The following is a 14,982-nucleotide window of genomic DNA, read 5'->3' as shown; positions in this document are numbered from 1 at the left end:
AAAAATCCAATTTTAACACTAAAATTCAAAAAAGGAAATATATATATATATATATATATATATATATATATATATATATATATATACACACACACACACACACACTTATAAAAAAAGGGGTAGAAATCAATTCCCTAAAAATAAATCTTTTTACAGCTTTCAATCTCCTTATAGTCCTAGAGAGAGAAGGAAGGAGAAATTTATTCACACAGAGAGAGAGAGAGAGAGAGAGAGAGAGACGTGGACTCAATAATCAGCTCCCTCTTTCCTCGTCCCTCTATCTTCGTCTTGATATACACTACGCATAGGAAAAAATCTGTGTCAAATTTATTCAAGGCCCAAACCCAATTAGGTATTCCTTGTAGCATCTCTTTACCTTCTACCACTTTCGGCACCCCTAAAACCTCCCTCTCTCTCTCTCTCTCTCTCTCTCTCTCTCTTTCTCGTTTATCTTTCCTTCGATGGCTTCTCCATCTCAAGCAAGCCTCCTTCTCCAAAAACAGCTCAAAGGTATACCCATCAATTAATTCATCTATTCCTTAGGGTTTTGATTTTCACTTCAATTCCCAATTTTAATCGATCGGTTCGTCTTTTCTACGCGCAGATCTCTGTAAACACCCCGTCGATGGCTTCTCGGCCGGCTTGGTTGATGAAACCAACTTATTCGAGTGGAGTGTCACCATTATGGGACCACAGGATACTCTATAGTTAGTGTTTTATCCGTCAATTGCGTAAAGTTTTGATTTTTTTTGCTTACGTGTTGTTGTGTTTTGATTGCAATTGACTGTCATGATTGATCTAATGTGTTGTTTGTCGGATTGGGTTTTCGTTGATTGAATGATAGGGTGAGCAATTAAGTTAGTATTTTTCTGGATTGAAGCTTTGGATTCTTTTCCACTATACAAACTGTCTAAAGATTGGATTTTTTTAGCCTTCCTTATTTGCTATGTTTGATTTCATTTGACAATCATGATTGATTTTTGAGGGTTTTTGTTATTTTTCTGGGTTTGGATTTTTGCATTCGAGTTTATGATCAGAATTGGTTGATGAATGTTGGTTGTTTTGTTTGATTTGATGGTCGTGTGGGGTGCATGTTAGTTTAGGGGTTCATTCAATTGCCGAGCCCTCATCATCGGTACGCCGCTGTGGATTGTTTACTTTTAATTTTTAAGATTCACAGTTGCTGACAATTTGTAAAAGTTTAGCAAATCATTGGATTGATTGTCCGGGTATATATATAAATATATATTCTAAACATGGCTAGAAGTAAGGGTTTGTTGGGGTTTCCTTCTTCTGTTTTCCATTAATCAGTATTCGGGCACTTGAAATTGCTTTTAGACCTGCTGTCTAAGTGAAATTAGGTGAGAAAGTGTCGGAGATGGAGTGAGAGAATTCTTCTGTGCTAATTTTGGTGAGAAATTTTGTTAATAATTCAGAGGTTGCCCATTACAATATAAAGGAAGAAAAAGAAATTTGCCTAGTATCCCTTCTCATATGCTTTGGCATCTTCTTATCCAAACATTATAGTGAGAGAACTCAACTATTCATTTCTTACAACCGCTCTTGGTTCCGGTTTGTGTGGCATTTTACTTTAAAGACTCTTAAAGGTTGATACATGTTACGTTGATAGGAAGATAAGGCCATTCCTTGGTGGCAATTAATGTCGGTGAAGCTTTTTGAACTATTCCACTGGATGAAACTAGTGAGCTCTGGAAGTTGCTAGTAAAGAGATGCTGGAGTGCTCCTCATTGTCATTGTTGCTATTGATGGTTTTTCTTTTCCTTTCTTCATTAATCTGTTAGTTTGGATCAGCCATGATATCCTTTTTTATGTAGAACATTGTTCCGGATTGTGATGTCTGTTCCGACTATGTTTCTATTTGGAAAATCCTTGCAGTGAGGGAGGATTTTTTAATGCTATCATGACCTTCCCATCTAATTATCCAAACAGCCCTCCGACTGTGAAGTTTACCTCAGATATATGGCATCCAAATGGTTAGTGGTGTCTTGTGTATTTAGTTTTCTCTACTTAATTGTGTCTCTTTATGGTGGTTGATTGCTTCCAGTTTGATGTTTGACCTGCAGTTTATCCTGATGGAAAAGTTTGCATTTCGATCCTTCATCCTCCTGGTGAGGACCCGAATGGCTATGAACTTGCAAGTGAGCGGTGGACACCAGTTCATACGGTATTACAAAAAATTGTTTTTCAGTCATCGTCTTTTTTCGTGTTAAAATTTTAGTGCACTAACAGTTTTCGTTTCTCGATTGCACACCTTGTTTGGTTCCCATCTCATCTCATCTCATTTTCCTCTCTACATGTTTTTCAATACCTTTTTCTCTCTATCTCTCTCCACTCATTATCACTCATTACATCAAAAATAACTTTCAAAAATGAGAACCAACCAAGGTGGTGTTTTATGTTTTTTTCCCCTTTCTGGTAAATGGGGAACCTACCCTAGGCAAGGTCACTAGGCCCACCCCCACACAAATCCACCAGTCGAACACAAGACCTCTGGCTCTTGAAATCTGACCATTGTCTACCTGTTTTAGTTGTTGGCAGCATACTAATGTAGAGGGTTTATTTGGTTTGTAAGCTAGTCATTGCTTTTTTGCATCAACTTTTTTTTCTTGTGAATTGTGTGTCTTCTCTGACCAATGCTACACCCGGTATGGCCGAGGTAGAAACCTGGTTGTTCAGTTATTCCGGGTGAAAGGGGACAGATTGGTAAGTAAAGAAATACGAGTGTAAAAAATGCTGCAATAGAATTAGGTTTCCTTGTTTAGTTGTTGTATCTCTTTCACCTTAGATAAAATTAATAGACCAATGTTAAGGGTTAATGTAAATTGATAAAGTCTATCGAAATAGGCCAGTTCTTAGCTGCAGGAATTGCCCAGACAGTAGGCTTTTGTCACTCAGAAACGTGACGGGAGCATTGTTCCCCTTGAGACGGGATCACGCTCTGTCAAGAGATGGGAGCTCACAGGGAGGGAGGGATGCCATCGTTATTCTTCGTCGCTGGACTCGAGCAACAGGGCTTGGGTCATCGTTATTGTTTAAGTTTGGATCAAAACTCTTTTGAGGCTTTGCATGTCAATATTAATGTTAACTAAGAAAATGACACTGTATATATATATATATATATATATATATATATATATATATATATATATATATATATATATATATATATATATATATATATATATATATATATATATATCAGGGCGGTTCCGGGGACACCTAAAAAAACACCTAAAAAAACACCCCATAGTTCCGGATTAAATTTTGATGATCCGAGCCGCTCAATGTGATCAGAACGTGATTTTAAGGGTACCCGTGAGAAATCAGCAAAAAAAATGACCGGGAAGGACTTGATCCGAACAGTTTCGAACAGTTTTTTATTGAACGGTTCAAATAAAAACTGCTCAAATCAAACCTTTCCCGGTCATTTTTTTTGCTAATTTCTTGCGGGTACCCTTAAAATCACATTCTGCACACATTGAACGGTTCGGATCATAAAAATTTGATCGGGAACTATGAGATTGAGATTATGGGTGTTTTTTTAAGTGTTTTTTTAGGGTGTCCATTGAACCGTTCCGTATATATATATATATATATATATATATATATATATATATATATATATATATTAACCTGTATAAGATAAACTAAAAATACGGTAGTATATATATTTTTATTAAATATATAAAAATACACAGACACTCCCAACCTTAGGAGCTTCTAGGTACCCCCACTTCCGCCCCGGCCCCCACTTCGTGCTAAAGGGCCAGTTATACCCCTCTTCTTGATTTACTTAGAACTTTTTAATGCATAAATCCATACATGGATATCATAATGCTCTAACAGGAGTAAAAGTATCTTGGGCAAAGTACAGATTACCTCTCCGTGTTTTGGCTGTGTTTTGCAGAAGTACGGATTACCTCCCCGTATTTTGGCTGTGTTTTGCAGATGACCTCCCAATGTTTCACTAATGACCGGTTTGCCTCCCTATACTTTTGGAGTAAAGTGTAACTTTAACTCTGTTAACAGAAAATACGAAATGACTCTAATACCCCCGTCTTTTTTATATTTTAACATGAACCCGTCCTTTGTACACAGTCATCAGCACGTACTTCCATACCCCGCTCATCTCATACACAATCATCAAGATACACACGGGCACCAACAAAAGAAAATATCTCCCCCACTCAGCCCTTCGTCCTTCTCTGCCCTAGAAACAAAATCGTACATATGATACACTCTTCCACCTCTCTCTCTCTCTCTCTCTCTCTCTAAAAACCTTACCAGAGCCTCAACAATGGCAGAGGACAAAGGCGACCACCAGAATCCTGACGTGGAGGAGCGTGTGGGGGTTTTTGCGTTCGTCAGGGCTGAGCGTGTGGGGGTTTTTGCGTTCGTCAGGGCTGGTGGCCACCTTTGTCGTCCACCATTGTTGAAGCTCTGGTAAGGTTTTTAGAGAGAGAGAGGACTGAGGTGGTGGAGGGTGTTGGGTGTCATGTTTGTAAGGTTTTTAGAGAGGGTTTTGTTTCTAGGGCAGAGAAGGACGAAGGGCTGAGTGGGGCAGGGGCAGATAGTTTCTTTTGTTGCAACGTAAATGAATTGGAGCAGATATTTGAATCTTGCTTTGCCCATTTCTCACGAAAGAACAACAGCATCTTCTCCTTCCATTGGGATCACCGGAAAAAGTCTCTGATGGCGGCGGCGAGTTAGTTAGGGTTTTCTTGAATGGCCTCTGAGGATGTAGTAGGGAAGACGGGCGAGACGGAGGTGTCGGCGATCGTCAATCTGGTGGAGGAAGCCAAGATTGCCAGTGAAGGAGTCAAGGTTCCCACTCACTCGATCTCTTGAGCATCTGCAACTGCAAGTCCCTCATCGCCGGAGGAGTGTCTGTTCTTACTCTCCTTTCTTCCCTAATTTCATTTCGCCCTAATTTGCTGTAGCTTATCGAATCATCATCAGTCGTCATATAATCGTTCGATTTTACCAATTCGAGTTCTATTCTGTTCAGTGATTCTGTTTATGTTGCTGATTTCGGACGTATTGGATTAGTCTTGTTATTGGTGCTCAGTGTAATTTGCAACATAGGCATAAAATTCTCTGTTCTAAAAACCGGTCTACGTAAGCCTATTCTGGAAAGAGAGAGATAAGAGAGGGAGAGAGATTACGAGGGGGAGAGAGAGAACAGTGGAGGGAAGAAAAATCCCAACTGGGTTTCCTTTTCTTCTTTTACAATTTCTTGTGTTTTCACTTGTCATATATTGTGATTTGGGGAAGAAGATGAACCAAGGGTATTATTGTCCTGTTAGGATACTTCTTTTCCAGTAAAGTGAAAAATTTCATACCATAAATGCAGTTGGAGCAAGTGTGGCACATGCACCGTTTCTTTGGATGGAATATGCAACTGTTGCACTTTACTCCAAAACTACAGGCAAGTGAATTGGTCATTATTAAAACATAGGGAGGTCATCTGCAAAACAGCCAAACCATAGGGAGGTAATCCGTAGTTTGCTACTGTTAAAACAATTGTATCATTTTCACAGCAGGAGGTGTTAGAGTTAAGCGTTGGGGCCCTTTGTGGTCTTGAGTAATTGATAAATGCTAATTGGGGTGGGGTGGCTTGTTGCGGCGATTCATGGGTTTGGTTGTTTTTCTACTATTTGGGAAGAGTTATATTGAATTAATTTAAATTTATTTCATGACTTTTTGGCGCAACAAGTCAACAAGTTCTTTTGTGTTGCTGTTCTTAGTTGTTGAGTTATCCAGAATTTTTTGGCCATTTTGCTTTTTATCTGTTAATAATAAGCTTATTCCTGTTTTTTTTTTTTTTTTCTGCTAGATGTTACATGGTTTGCTACCTCGTTTTTCTTTTTGTAAAACCTGCAACTAAATAGATTGAAATGTACTATGCAGGTTGAGAGCATAGTTTTGAGCATCATATCAATGCTTTCAAGTCCTAATGACGAGTCTCCTGCAAATGTGGAAGCTGCAGTAAGAGAGTCGATGATATTATCTTTTTTATTCTTTTCAGAACTGGGTTATGAAGACTTCCCCCACCCCCACCTTCCTTTCCTCTGCCCTTTATCCCCTTCCTGTGTTTTCTCCCCTTTTGCCCTTTATTCATCTTTCTATTAGGGCCACCAAGCATGAGCACAGCTCCTAGCATGCATTGCCAACAAGCGTTGGACACAAGGCTACATGTGCCATAAAACTTTTTATCGCCTTTGCATGCTTATCGCCTTTGCACACATGGGAACTTCGCATGTGTAGAGAGACAAGCTTGAAGATTATTAGCTTCTTTTCACCTCATTAAAAACTCATCTTTATGGGGGGTTTTTTTTTTGGTTGAAAACATTGGTTGGGATTTGTGTTCATCTTTTCATAATTCATTCAATCCCAGACTGCACATTATGGGTTTTTGTGTTGATGACGTGAAAATCGTGGAAGTCTAGTTTGTTATGAGAAATTCAGTTGAATGGGTTCTTGTTCAAGTTAACATGAAGATGTTCTGTGCTCAATTGTTCTGTTTTTTATGCCTTATTGGTTTTTGTCCTTTGTTTTAGTTTGCCTCAATTTGTCACCAACCCATATTCTTACTCCCTTTTTTCGCCTGATTGCAGAAAGATTGGAGAGAGAGAAGGGAGGAGTTCAGGAAGAAAGTCAGCCGCTGCGTGAGAAAGTCGCAAGAAATGTTGTGAACTGCTGTTATGCTGCTTTGTCCGACTTCTATGGGGAAAAGACCGAAAGTTTTTCATTGTGTCCAAGGAACTGGCTTTCCATCGGACTATTTATGGCTCCGTGTAGAATTCAGTGAAGTTATCATTCTCAATCTATTATCTATGCTCGTTTGGGGGACACAAATTTTAGGTATGTTATTTGGAAATGCAATTGCTAGTTTGTGTGTGGTACTTTTGAGGATTTCTTTTATCAATCTTTATTTCCCTAAACTAGTTCAGTTATGAGCACAGTTATCCTCACAATTTCTAAGAGTAAAGACAGGTTTGTTAGTCGAATGGTACAAACTGTGTATTCATTTGGTTCCTCCATCAATTTCCTTTCCTTAGTAACTCCCTTTACCAATGCATGATTTTAACATAGCTGTTTTTTTTTTGGGGGGGGGGGGGGGGGGATGTGGATCACGTGGTTTATCGAATGGTTATAGCCATAGCACCGCATAATCATTTTCAAGAAATCTCACCGCACCATTGTTGGGATTTAAGATAAGGTCCCACTGTGTAGGAGTGCCAAAGATATGTACAGTCAGTCTCGACCAGCAGTTATACAGATTGGAACTCTAGCATTGAGCGTTGAACTTCAAGTATTTGCCTATTGCATGACATTGGTAAAACCTTGGTGGGTTATTTCATTTTGAGAAAGGATATCCACACAGATAAAAAATCTATATCTGCAAATTAATCCAAGCTGCTCATTTTGTTTAAAATCTGCAAATTAATCCAAGCTGCTCATTTTATTTAAAATATTATGTTTAGGGTCCCTTTAAAAAATTAACTCAATTGGATAACGGTATGGGCGTTAATGATACATCCAACTTTGCTTTAAAATTCAGGCTTGAATTCTGTGACAAAGTTGGAGGTTTCATAAACGTCTCTACCATTATTCTATTGAGATGAGTTTTTACAAGGACTTTAAACATAATATTTTAAACAAAATGAGCGGCTCAGATCATTTTTTGGAAACCCGAAATGGGTCTAAATCGAATCTTTACTTGCAGGTATAGATTTTCAATATGTGTGAATAGCAGAGCTCTTTCATTTTGTTAAATTTTATTTTCGTTTCTAATATTTCAGTTTGTTACACTTTTCTGGATCACTTACGCTCCATTCTGCTAAAGTTTTTATTTTTAAGTATTTATTTTTCACTTTACGAGACAGATCATTTTCTCATGATATATCGCTTTTAATTCGGAGAATAAGTACTATTTGTTTTAGTTAGTAGAACACACTCTTACTTTCTAAGCGAAAAATGAGGTGAAATTTGGTTAACCCACACGACAATGTCAAATCAGGATAAGAATTGCCTTAGCTGAATGGAGACCACAAATACGAATAGTGGTAGGTTTTGCTCTCAAACGAAATAGTTCTTGTGACCTTGTCCATAAGAACACGCGCTCATATTTAAGAAGAAATGCCAAAAAAATGTTTGTATAAAAAGAAGCTGAGTCACATTTGGCAATAGTAGAAATAGGATTTACAATTCAGATTAATGGATTTTCTCACACTTGAAAGAATTTTCATTTAGTATTGGAAATTGATATTCACGTCCCTTTTTTGTTATCCACACTTCTTCTTTTTTAAGTGTTGAAAGTGTACGGGTTTTTTTTTTGTTTGCTAAAAACAAAAAAAGGGAGTGTGAATAACAAAAAGGGGATGTGAATATCAATTCCCTAAGTATTTTGAAGTAAAAGCTAAAACTATTGCAGTTCCTTGCTAACTTCATTCAACACTTGTCAAAATTGCAGGAAATGTTTAGAACGCTAGGTTTTTCAAGTTCGTTAAAATGCTGTTTGGCTTTTTTTTTTTTTTTTTGTTGGTATTTTACACTTTTTTGTATCTTTGCTATATATAATCTGATGTTCTCTTTTTTCCCCGACAAAAAAAAGTTGTAGACTTTAAGCCACAAGGGCTAAACGCTACCAGAAGCTAAAACTTCTTGTTTTGGCTAAATAATCCGGGGAGTTAGTTTTTTGTCTTTATTAAAAAAAACTCCATTTGTTAGTTTTGTGCTAATTTTTTTTTTTGTAGATTATTGATCGTATCATTGAGAGGAATCGGAAAAGGTAAGAAATTATATTCAAGACTATTTTTTCTGAATTATAACAAAAATAATTCAAAAATCAGTCTGTTTTAGATTTTTTTTAATCTTTATTCAAAAAAGTTTTAGTCTTGAACATAATTATTTGCCCTTTAGATTCCTTTCATCCAGGCAAACTAATAATTCACAAAAACATCAATGCAAAAGATTCCTTTCATCTAGGCAAACTAATAATTCACAAAAACATCAATGCAAAATTAACAAACGCAAAATTTGTTTAAATAAAGACAAAAAAAATGTGGCCAAGTACGAATTACCTTGCCGCGGTTTGGGGCTTTTGCACATCACCTCCCTAAGATTTAGAAATAACCAATTCACCCTTCTCCTCCCTCCCTTCTCTCCCTCCTTTCCATTGCAGTGGAGACTTCCCTCTTCCTTCCCTTCCCTCGGTTTTCCTCCCCTTCTTGTTGCTCTTCCCACTTCTGGCGAGATCCCGCAGGATGTATTCGGCTTTGGGCCCTAACAGTGAAGATCAAGACGGTGTAGCGCTGGTGTTCCTCTGGGCTCCTCCTTGCGCCTTTCGACGAGTTGAGTCGCTGCCGCTTGGCGCTGTGGCGTGATAGCTACTGTTTGGTGGCTATGGCGTTGTCAGTGGTCTGGGTGCGGCGTGGTAGCGGTTGTTGGTGGCTCAGGTGTGGCGTGGTGGCTGCTATTGGTGTGGCGTGGTCTGGGTTTGGCGTGCGGTGTTTGGTGGCTTGCATTGTGGCGGTGGCGCTGTGGTTACCGTTCGGGGGCACGACAGTAGTGGGTTGAATTTGTTGTTGCTGAGTTTTCTTTTTCTGTCTTTTTAGGAGTGTCTTGATGGGTTCTTGTCTTGATTCGTCAGAGCTCAACCCTTGGAAGTTGATGTCGTCACTTCCGAACGCCGCCCTTGTTGTTGCTGCTCAACATGTTGGTTTCTTGGCAGAAGGGGGTGGTGTGGTCGGTGTGCCGTGCGAGTTTTTTGTCGATTTATGCGTTTCCAAATAACTATTTGTCAAAATATACGTTTTTTCAAACTATTTTTAAAAATAGTTCAAAACGCACATTCAATGTGCATCACGCATATCGGATGTGCATTATCCGCGCTGGCATATGCGAGCCGGGCCAGCTGGATATCCAGCGTGTATCACGCATATCCAATGTGCATGATGCATATTCCATATGCGTGATGCATATTCGATAGGCGTCAGGGTTTAAAATCAGATCAGATTGCAAAAGTGTATGCTTCTCGCATACGCTGTACTGTCTCCATTCTCGCGATCTACGATTGTCGTACTGTACGTTCACCACCGTTCGCCGTTCGCCTCTCTCCGATCTCCGACGTCGCCGTTCGTCATTCTCTCCTCCCTCTCATTGTAAGTCCCTCTCTCTCTCTCCGTAGGTATGTATATATGTATGTATCTCTCTCTCTCTCCGTAGGTATGTATATATGTATGTATCTCTCTCTCTCTCTCTCTCTCTCTCCTCTCGTAGGCCTGTGTTCAACTGCTTGAATGAAAGCTTCATTTACCTCTCCCATGGCTGTAAAAATACTTTTGGCTAACCCTAGGAAAAGTTTGTTTTCTAGGGCTCCATTTGTTTCGACTTAAAATCTTTTACGTAGAAAAATATTTTCCTGAAAAATCTTTTACTTAGAAAACAATTACCGCACTTTGATTTTTTGGTGTTTGGCTATATCGATCAAAAATATTTGTCCTCCATTATTGGATTCGGGCAACAAGCAGGGAGACTTAAGGGGTTATGATGAATTGGTGCTTGAGAAACCCATGCTCTCTGTCTTTTTCTCTGATTAGAGAAAACGAAATTAGACTCACATGCATAATGGGTAAGAAATGGAGGATCGGATAGGAATTGACTCAAGTGGGGAGAGAGAGAGCCTCTTGTAATCTGTTGGAAGTTGAGCGAGACAGTGGAAACTTGAGATCGGGAGGGCTGGAGGGGTTTGTAAAATAATTTACCGAGATTCATCTGGTAAGTTGTTTTTGGTGATTTGAGAGAAAATGTTTGACAATAAAAATATTTTACCCAGTTTATAAGCAACCAAACAAAGGAAAATGAGGAAAATATTTTATGGGAAAAACTATTTTACATTGAAACAAATGGAGCCTAGGTGTAAAAATGAGGCTAGTGGTGACACAGTTATGTCATGTGAGTGTGAGGAAATAATTATGTTAAACCTGGAATTTTTTTGTGACCATGTGTGATGAGGTTGCTAACGTAGGTAGCTTTGCTAGGATTCCTCTTTGGAAGTTTTGCTTGTGTTTGTCATGACTAGGAAATTGTTTGTTTGCTTTCTTTTTAGAATTAATATCAAATAGGACAAAACAAGGCAAGTTGAGTCCAAAACTAAAGTTACATATATATTTGGATTTTGGAATACGTAATAGCATATGTCAGCTGGTCCCATTTATGGTGGTTTTGTCTTTCTATATTTTCTTGATTACACTCCACATCAATGTGTGAATATGCATAACCACAGCCACTAGGGTGGTGCAGTGAATAATGTGTTAAAAGTCTATCGATATCCGAAAAAAGTGTTTTGATATGTATGCACCACATAATTAGCACATAGCAGTGAACCACCAAATTAGCATATCTATCACTTATATAGTATTGGTTTTGTCTTAGGAAGTCACATCGGATGCAAAATATTGATATTGGTGTAAGAGTCATGCTAAAAGAAGAACTCTCCCAAATAGCGTAAATCGTTGTGTGTTTTTTCGACGTACTTTGTGTGAAATAGTACGTGATTTGAAAGAGATAATGCTAAATTGATTTCTTTGTTTTTCCTAGAGGTTTTTTAGTTGATTTCTTCATATGATCAGGTGTATGTATGTCATTACTTGTACTATGTTTGGCTGTGAATTATCGTTAAATAGGGACATCTCAGTGAATCTTCCTTTGATTGACAAATGTGTATAAGTTACAGTATTTCACATATCTTTTCCGGTAGAGATGGCAATGGGGCGAGTTGGAATCAAGGGAGTTGCTGGGAAATAATCGAGTCCCCATATCTGTACTAATTTTCACTAATTTTGTTCTTTACAAAAATAGAAACCAAGAAAATAAAGACCAAGTGATATATTATTGGGTATTTTGCTCTTAATATATCAAAATAGTGAATGTCTATATGGATATATACAAACAAAAATATTAAAAAATATAATAGGGGTTGCATCGGGTTAAAATGGGGTGGGGAATACCCGCTCGGACAGGGAGGTCAGAGGCAAGGGCAGGTCGGAGGTAATTGCCATCCCTACTACACAATCTTTTTTGCAGAGGTCTTCACTGCTCTAGTTATATCAGGACCAAATCTAAGACTTCAATAAATCTTTAGCAAAATAACAGGAAAAAGAGAACAATTGGGTTTGCTAGATGGTATCAGAAAGAAACGAACGAAATAAGTAAAAGTACACAAGGTCGTTAAAAATGTTGAGAAAACAACCATGGAAATTAGTTTGGAATGAGTTTTTGAAAACAGAAGATAGAAAACAATTTATGCAAAAGCCAGTTAAGTAGAAAATACTTGAAGACACTTTGTACCAATTCTCCAACAAACCACCAAATGAATACTTTTGTTTGGTTTTGACAAAAACAATACACTTAGTCGCAGCAGGGAACAACGCATCAAATTCATACTGTATGATAATAATTTTCGTACTTGCAGGTTATATAAATGAGACCCATATAAGCTCAATAGAACAATATGAGCTATTTAAGGGACATGTATTTATTATTACTCGTAATTTAAATGAAGTAATTTTTTTTAGTAGAACGTGAAACAATATGAGGCTCAATAGAACTTTATTGGCAGATCTTCTTTTCAAAGGAGGAGGTTCAGAATACGGTGAAGAAGTATAGCATGCAACAGAATAATGTGGTGAAGACATCAGCATCGTCACCGACTATGTTGGTGTACAAATGCAAGAACCCGGTCCCATGTCAGTGGCGACTAAGAGCAAGAAAGTGTAAGGATGCCAATGAGTGGATAATCCATCGATACGCAGGACCACACACTTGCGTTGCGGAGAGTGTAACCCAAGATCATCATAATCTTGACGCACGATTCATTTTTGAAATTATTGCCCCTATCGTGAAAAAAGACGCAAGCACGAAGGTGAAGGTCCTTCAAGCAATGATTTTAGATAGGCCAGAGGGATTCCAACCATCGTATGCGAAGACTTGGGCTGCGAAGCAAATTGCTATAGCAAGAATTTTTGGGAACTGGGATGAGTCGTACGCAGAAGTCGAAAGTTTCTTAGCCGCGGTGAAAGTTAAAAATCCAGGTACGGAGTACATCATGTTATCGAAAGATACAAACATACCAGGATGCCGCACGTTCGATCGTCTTTTCTGGGCATTTGGGCCAGCCATCGAAGGGTTCAAATATTCCAGGCCTGTGATAAACATTGATGGTACCTTCCTAACAGGAAAGTACAAGGGTGTAATCTTGGTTGCTGTGAGTCAGGACGCGAAAAATCAAATATTCCCTATTGCATTTGCCATTGTGGAGAAGGAGGATGTTGATAATTAGGGGTGGTTCTTGTCATGCCTCAGACATTTTGTCACAAATCGAACAGAATTGTGTCTAATTTCAGACAGGCATGCTGGTCTATTGTCGTACATCAAAGGAGATCCGCTTTGGAGACCCCCCCATGCTTATCATCGTTATTGTGCCCGTCACATTGGGGCAAACTATATGAGGAGGTTCAACAAAATTGTGGGCAACCAAGTAAAAGTTACGGCCATGGAAATCCAAAAACGAAAGTTTAAAGCACAGCTTGAAAAGACTAAAAAGTTCGGCGACAACGAATAGGTATACAAGGAACTAACGGAGGATTTGGTTTTAAAGAAATGGTCATTCGCGCATGATGGAGGTAGGCGTTACGGATCGGAAACAACAAACATCTCAGAGAGCTTGAATGGGGTCCTAAAAGAAGCTAGGCACCTGCCAATAATGGGAACGGTTATGATGACATTCTACAAAAGCGTGAACTATTTCAATGACAGAGCCGTAGAAGCACGAAAAAAAATTGAGACGGGGGGAAACTGGAGCACGTTTGCCATAAAAAAGTACAAACACTGGAGGAATAAGGCATCAAGCCACCAGGTCATTGAGTTTGACCGCGCGGCACAAACTTACGAGGTGCAGACTCCAATGAATCGGACGAGCCCATATAAAGGAAATCACAGGCATTCAGTTGACATGATCAATCGTACGTGCAGTTGCAACAAGTTTCAACAATGGAAGATGCCGTGCTCGCATGTGCTTGCGACGTGCATGTTCATGAAAACTTCCCCTTTCGAATACTTCAGCGATGTTTGGTCACTCAAATCAATTATACAAATGTATGCCTCTCAACCATTTAGGCCCCCGCGTGACAAGGCGTATTGGCCTGAAATCATTGGGCCAACCATCATTCTAGACCGAGAACGTATTCGGGGGAGAGGGTGACCCCAAATCACACGGTTCAGGAATGAGATGGATTGGATTGAGCACCAACCATCACAGAGACAGTCATGCACATTGTGTGGACAAGAAGGACATAATCAAAGAAAATGTTCCGGAAGCAGGGCAGAAGCGTCAAGTTCAGGAACGAATTTGTAATCGGTAGTAGTAAGATATTTACATATGTATGGAGCTATGTTGTCTTGTACTTGTTTAAATTTCAAATCTTTGTTTTTAAATTCGTAATTTGTAGTTTGTAACTTTCGAGTATGTTTGTAATTTATGATTGTGGTCACATTATAGTTTACTTGTCTCATTGTTGCCAACAATTATTTGTTTTCAATGCCCATTAAAAATAATACTAATTGTTCCAAAAAATACATATCGAGCATATGCAAAATAGTTATTATTTGTAATTAACACCTGCCACTTGACCATGTTGTCACATTAATCTAAAAAAAAACAATTACATGGTTAACGCCTTTTGTATATGCATTCTCGAATAACCATATCATCAACTAAGTGGGGTGCAAGTGCAACGTATCCCTGTTATATTCCACCGGTCGTTCAATTTCGTTTGCTGTGAGAACTCTCCACTCTTTGGGAGCCAAAAAAACGCATGTCCCATTCATCAACATTGACACCTCTACGAGAACTCTCTCCATTTTTTTTTTCTGAATGAAATCGTCAATCCATTTCGA

At 38.7% G+C, this 14,982-nt stretch overlaps 1 protein-coding gene across 4 annotated transcripts; it reads left to right on the top strand.

The window, feature by feature from the left end:
• Nucleotides 1–202: 202 nt before the first annotated feature.
• On the top strand, nucleotides 203–7,051 carry LOC131320842 (ubiquitin-conjugating enzyme E2 7-like). Of its 4 annotated transcripts, none has more exons than XM_058351731.1 (6): nucleotides 203–510; nucleotides 605–707; nucleotides 1,897–1,994; nucleotides 2,085–2,185; nucleotides 5,932–6,009; nucleotides 6,639–7,051. In XM_058351731.1, the coding sequence occupies exons 1-6, from the start codon at nucleotides 462–464 to the stop codon at nucleotides 6,714–6,716; spliced, it is 507 nt and encodes a 168-aa protein (XP_058207714.1). In that variant the 5' UTR covers nucleotides 203–461; the 3' UTR covers nucleotides 6,717–7,051. The 4 variants fall into 4 exon arrangements, with proteins under 4 accessions (XP_058207714.1, XP_058207715.1, XP_058207713.1 ...); XM_058351732.1 differs by lacking the exon at nucleotides 6,639–7,051 and adding an exon at nucleotides 5,375–5,514 and having other exon boundaries at nucleotides 204–510; nucleotides 5,932–6,005; XM_058351730.1 differs by having other exon boundaries at nucleotides 204–510; nucleotides 5,932–7,051.
• The last annotated feature ends 7,931 nt before the right edge of the window (nucleotides 7,052–14,982 follow it).

Source organism: Rhododendron vialii, chromosome 3a, assembly GCF_030253575.1.
Source record: "Rhododendron vialii isolate Sample 1 chromosome 3a, ASM3025357v1".
NCBI classification, from domain to species: domain Eukaryota; kingdom Viridiplantae; phylum Streptophyta; class Magnoliopsida; order Ericales; family Ericaceae; genus Rhododendron; species Rhododendron vialii.
This window is presented reverse-complemented; position numbering and strand designations above follow the sequence as displayed.